Source organism: Ananas comosus, linkage group 18 (genome assembly GCF_001540865.1).
Source record: "Ananas comosus cultivar F153 linkage group 18, ASM154086v1, whole genome shotgun sequence".
NCBI classification, from domain to species: Eukaryota; Viridiplantae; Streptophyta; class Magnoliopsida; order Poales; family Bromeliaceae; genus Ananas; species Ananas comosus.
The window spans coordinates 7,038,139-7,044,246 of record NC_033638.1 but is presented as its reverse complement, the minus strand read 5'-3'; the positions used below and the strand labels follow the sequence as shown (position 1 = coordinate 7,044,246).

General features: G+C 37.1%; 1 protein-coding gene across 2 annotated transcripts; it reads left to right on the top strand.

Moving 5' to 3' along the window:
• On the top strand, positions 1,206-5,174 carry LOC109724124 (protein FAM133). 2 transcript variants are annotated; one of them, XM_020252817.1, is made up of 6 exons: positions 1,206-1,439; positions 1,551-1,714; positions 3,416-3,477; positions 3,918-3,995; positions 4,578-4,655; positions 4,741-5,174. In XM_020252817.1, the coding sequence occupies exons 1-6, from the start codon at positions 1,288-1,290 to the stop codon at positions 4,795-4,797; spliced, it is 591 nt and encodes a 196-aa protein (XP_020108406.1). In that variant the 5' UTR covers positions 1,206-1,287; the 3' UTR covers positions 4,798-5,174. The 2 variants fall into 2 exon arrangements, with proteins under 2 accessions (XP_020108406.1, XP_020108407.1); XM_020252818.1 differs by lacking the exon at positions 3,918-3,995.

Sequence of the window (6,108 nt, the reverse complement as noted above, 5' to 3'; positions counted from 1 at the left end):
AGGGTGATCGTACTTATAAGAGTATAGTAGCCGAACTCTATATATATATGTGTATATATATACACATATATTTATACACATACATATACATATATATATAGACATAGTCACACTCTATATATATATATATATATATATATATATATATATATATATATATATATATATATATATAGTCCGGCTACTATACTATCGATAGTACAAAGCTTTTGGTACTATTGAGTTTTCTACCGTTAGATCTACCCTTTGATCATTTTCATCCGTTAGATTATACTATTAAACCAACCACCCACTCAACCCTTGGTACTATTGATAATATAGTAGCATAATTCTATATATATATATATATTTATTTATTTATATAAAGAAAACTAAATATCTTATTTTGATAACCAAGTATCAAGCTTTCGGCTCTAGCTCGGGCCAGACTTGGACATGTCCAGATATGCTCAAAAATTTTTCGGGCTTAAAATTCAGGACAAAATTATAATTTTGATATCCAAAATTCGGCTCATACATGACCCATCGGGCTGGATCTTGTTTAGAACCAAGCCCAGTTCCATCTCTAATCTCAGTTAATCAGATTCTTTTCCTTTTATTAGGTTCATCTAGGGACACAAATGGGTCCGGGTTGTGGAGCTCCCCCTGTCCGGATCCACCCTAAATAAGGCGATAAATAGGAACAAAAAAATATAAAAAATTATAATTCACTCCGAATTTCTTCAATTCGTGAAGTAAATGAAGTATGAGGCGAGAGATCTTTTTCTTCCTTCGATCTGCCAAAATCTGCAAAAAGTCTGCTCCCGCCCCGATCTGCCCCGAATGAAGCGATAGATAGAAGCTAAAAATAAAAATAAAATTTATTCATCTGAAATCCGTTCCGATCCGACAATAAAAAAGCAAGAAGAGGTAGACCCCTCCTCCCGGATCAGCTCCGTTTGCATCCCTAAGTTCACCCATAGCCTAATGAGTAATGATGTGGTGTAACTATATAATAATAATATAGTAGACTTCTCGGGCAGAACTTTTTATTAAATTGTCACAAAAAAAAAAAAAAAAACAAAACCTAATATTAAGAGAGCTAAAAAAGAACATTTTTAACAAATCCTTGTAGTGTTTCTTTAAATAAAATATATCATCAACCAGGATAGCATTATTCCATTAGAAGAGCTTCTAACAACCTATGCTGCATTTCCCTATTGNCAAAAAAAAAAAAAAAAAAAAATCAATCGCTGCCTTGGCCCCCTCGCTCTCTCTAGCGCCGGCGGGCTTCTCTCTCTGTTTATTATGAAGGCGATGGTGGCGGGCGGCGAGGGGGGAGGGCAGGAGGAATCGCCGCCGTCGCAGTCGCAGTCGGAGTCCCTCCTCAGCGAGGACGAGCGGCGCGCCCTGCGGGGCAGCAAGTTCGCCCCTCTTCCCCCCTCCCAAACCCTATCCAGGTTCTACATCTCTAATCTCTATGTCTCATCTTCATATATTTATCTTAAAATCATTCATTTCACAAATCAAAGCAATTATTATTATTATCGTCGTCTCTTCTTCTTCAACAGGTCGGCTCATCCGGGGGGCCCTGTCAAGACCAACAAAGCCGCGGCGTTGGCGAAGTTCCTGGAACGAAAGCTTCGGCAGCCTGACGGTCTCAGGTCTATAAATCCAGATCTTCTGGAATTAGCGGTCAAAAACGCGAAGGAAACGGTGAAACGCAGTGGTACCGGTATGAGTTCTAATCGGCTCTCTGCAAAACCGCACAGATCGGTCCGAGTTGATCTATGATTTGGATTTTATGTGTTATCTTACAACATTGCCTGCCCTTTTTTGTCATTTGATCTGCTGCACTAGAAGGTTTTTCACTCTACTGACATTACTGATATTTGCCGTGACACGGGGTCGTGCCGAAAACTTTGCTGCCACGGCGGTCACAAAAAATACATGTGTGCCGACTGTTGGCTTAAATGGGCCAGCATCCTGCCCTAATGGCGTGGACCTGGGTGGGCCGAGTCATGTTCGAAGTGGCGTGAGGCTGGTTGGGCCGAGTCATGTTCGAAGTGATGTAAGGCTGGTTGGGCCGAGTCTTAATTGAGACCCGTGGGCGCTGTATCTATACTCTTTAAGTGAATTGGTTGCGTATTTCTAACAGCTCTAGCTTTTGGGATTACTGGTTAGCGCCAACGATCCGACGCCGACAACATATAATGATATGAAATGTTATTATTTTTCTTCAGCAATAAAATTTTGTAATTGCGTATTATGTTATCTCTATCAAATCTTTTGAATTTTATCGAGAAAATTACTTACTGAGTTGAAAAAAAGAGGACTTTGAGTTGTGTCATCGGCGCAGGGTATCTTGTTGACACGATACGGTACGGTAGATACGACCGGTACCGATGGACACTTAAATCCTTGGTACGAGGAGATTGATTTTTTCTTCTATCTTTTCTTTAGTAGAATTCTTGTTGTTAGGTAGGTTTTCTCGCAGCAGGTTGGATTAATAATGCTCAAGAGTGTATGCTTTGATCAAAATCTGTGTCTAGTGCAATCATAGCGGGCGTGGTTAGATTCTCTACGTTTGCGATGTTTCCTGCATTTCAATCTAAATTTGCATTTCTGAGTCTAGATCAACATTTTCTTGCGGAGATTGCGTACAAATAAGCCATTTTCTGTTTATCTTAGAGACCTGTAAGTGTAGTTTTGAACCTTTTGCAACCTGGTGGCCTTCTGTGTAGAACCGTAACCGGCCGTAAGAAACTACATCGTTGTTAATCGGTTAATTGCATAGTTGAAGTTTTGCCTGGTAAATAAATTTGTTTATAGAGGGTTATGCTGATACCAAAGACTCCAGTATATGAAACTTAACAGCAAACTTACCTGAAGTATGGACCATTTTGATTTGGCTACTGAACCTTTCGAAATTTTGATTTTACTACCCAACTTTTCTATATGTTTGATTTGAGTCAGTCCGAGCTAGTTTGACTTCAAATTTTTAATGTGTCGTTCATCTTGACAGGTTTAGTTAGTATAGTTCATGGAATTTCTCGCAACTATAAATTCATTAATTAGTTTAAAATTTGAAGTCAGAGTGTCGCTGACCGACTCGAATCAAATAAATTGAAAGCGTGGGTGGTAAAATAAAAATTTTGAAACTGACTCAAAATGGTCCATAGTTCAAGTAATCTCTGTACATCTTTTACCTTCCAATTATTATGGCAAATGTAAGTTCATATGCGTGTAAATCAATCTCTTTTTCTCTCAAGAAATTAATGGAATCCTCTCATTTTTTATTCTTTGCATTGACTCCTGTGTTTTGGGCTCTTAGCATCCATATAACATGTAACATGATTGTGCAAATAACAGCAGAATTAGTAAACTCTTTTTCATTTTTTGTTTTTTGTTTTTTGTTTTTTGTTTCCAATCACAGGGGGGCCTTCAACCTCCGGACGAATTGTACGGCATGTTGCTTCTTTTGAGGACTCCTTTGAGGTGATAAAACTGAGCATTGTATTTTATATTAGTTGTCGCGTAAAATGTATGGATACTCCATATACTATCTCGAATCTCAATGTTGCAACTTGGTACTCATCCTTCTTGTTGATACACTCAAGTCATTGAACTTGCGCATATATTACACTTTAGTTCCCAACTATTGAAAACAAAAAGAAAAAAAAAAATTCGGAGTTTTCTTATTAATGACCGACTCCTTTCTATTTACTTCGAACAGGATTCGGCGGCCATTTACAGTAGGTATAGTATTTCAGATTTTTTTTCTTCTTAGAGATTGAAGCGCGACATACGTGAATGTTTTAGACTGGTGATTTAGTGAAAATTTGAGAGACCAAGTTGCAACATCAGGATAGTATAGGAACTATGCATGCATTTTACTCCATTATGTATAAATTTCATTGACTCCGTGAAACTTTTAGGGTTCGGGAGATGACCAAGATGAAGATGAAAAAATAAAAGAAAAAGAGAGAAAGAGGAAAAAGAAGAAAATTACAAGAGTACTAACTCTCTCCCTCTCTCTCTCTCTCTCTCATTTCCTGTTCATGTGTATTGTTCTTTCCATTTTTTCGGTAAAAATGTATTACCCAAACTATAGACCATTTAGAGTCGACTACCCAATCTTTCAAAATTTTGATTTTGTTATCCAACCTTTTAATTTGTTTGACTTCGTATACAAAATTTAAGCTAATATCTTACTTTAATGAATTTATAGTTACATGAATTGGATAAAATATATCAAATGATACATTCAAAATTTGAAGTTAAAGAGTTATTTACTGGCTTGGATAAAAAAAGTTAAAATGTTAGATAGTAAAATCTAAATTTTTTAAAGATAAGATAACCAGATCAAAATGGATAATCGTTGACGTATGTTTTATACGTTTTTACTTTTACTTTTTTTTAAATTTTTTTTGTATTTTCCTCCTTAATGGACGGGGATTAAAGTGCAATATATGTGAATGTAAGGGACTAGTGTTTCAGTGAAAATTAAAGGGACCAAATTGCTATATGGATGTGATTTTACTCTGATATGCATGATGTTCATCACTTCACTGACCAAAGATTGGTGAAACTTTTAGGGTTCCAGAGACGACCAAGACGAACTCGAAGCAACAGAACAAAAAAAGAGAAAGAGGAAAAAGAAGAAGACCGCGAAAGTACTCTCTCTCTCTCTCTCTCTCTCTCTCTCTCCTGGTTCTACATTTTGTATGCAGTTGTTTTCTGATACCTGGCCTGCTGCAGGATGCGAGGAGTCCCAAATCTCACAAATCTGACAAGAAGAGAAAGATCAAGAAATGACAGAAAATGCTCCTCTCAACTTCCTTTGAATGAAGAAAGTGAATGTGAAAGTGAAAGCCCAGTCAGATGTCATGCGGATCTTGCGCAGTTTCATTCCAAACAAAGACACCAACCAACTGTTGTTCACTGCTGATTTCGTGAAGATGTCATGCAGATCTTGCTCAGTTTCATTTCAAGCAAAGACCCAACCAAGTGTTGTTCACTGCCGATTTGGTGATTTCTTTGTTGTTGGTCTCCAAAAAAAAAAAAAAAAGCTTGCTGCTTTTTAAAGAGCTCAGATTTGTAATGCAGTTAATTACAGTTCATGCCCTTAATTTAGGGGTTTTTGTTACTAAGTTTTCAAGAGTTAATGTTATTTGTTTCATTTACTAAGGTTAGCTCTCGGGCTTTTCTATAAAAAATGACCCTCCAAAAATTTGAATTTGGCAAAATAATTTTACCAAAATTTTATTTGTAAAACTAACCCTCCTTTCGCCACGTGGGCGCCACGTCAGGGATTTCTCAAAAAAATGGTGAATCGTTCACTGTTTTTGTTATATTTGTTGTGGCCCGGTGAATGATTCACCGTCTTCATAAGGCAGTGAACCATTCACCGTCTTTATAAGGTGGTGAATCATTCATCGCCTTTAGTGCAAATTTCTACTCTGATGCGCAAATCTTTCCAAGTCCAAGGTATGGTGTCCTTGATAAAAAGGTGAATCGTTCACCGTCTTCATAACCCTAGAGAAGACGTTGAATCGTTTTCCGTCTTCTCAAGGGCACAGGATGAAAGGGCGGAAAGGAGGATTTTGTACTAAAGACGGTGAATGGTTCACCGCCTTCACTACAAATTACAAAGATGGTAAACTATTCACCGTCTTTGTGAGAAATCCTGACGTGTCACCCACGTGGCGAAAGGAGGGTTAGTTTTATAAACAAAATTTTGACAGGGTCATTTTGCCAATTTTGAGTTTCTGAAGGGTCAATTTATAAAAAAAGCCCTTTGCTCTCATATACTTTTGCTTCTTGGGTGGCTTTAGTTACACTTTGAGATTCGTGCATTTTACTGCATTTTTCTTGATGGACCAAATTCCACCATCCATCGGTGCATGTTTGGTTCATGATTGGAATGCAAAATGAGAAATAAAATTGAATTAAATTGGAATAAAATATGAAATGTTGAGTCATTTGAAAAATATTTGATTTATTAGTGAAATGAAAATTGAAATGGACAATCGAAATAGTCAAAATTTTGAGAAAAAAAGTTTTAATTAAAGAAGAGAAGAGTGATTAAGGAGGAGGAGGTGCCGAGAGAAGATTTTGAATATGATC

Coding starts and splice junctions, on each gene's coding strand:
- LOC109724124 (XM_020252817.1), top strand. CDS start 1,288: ATGAAGGCGATGGTGGCGGGCGGCGAGGGGGGAGGGCAGGAGGAATCG. Junction 1,440..1,550: donor CCCTCCCAAACCCTATCCAG/GTTCTACATCTC, acceptor CTTCTTCAACAG/GTCGGCTCATCCGGGGGGCC. Junction 3,996..4,577: donor AAAAGAAGAAAATTACAAGA/GTACTAACTCTC, acceptor TGAAACTTTTAG/GGTTCCAGAGACGACCAAGA.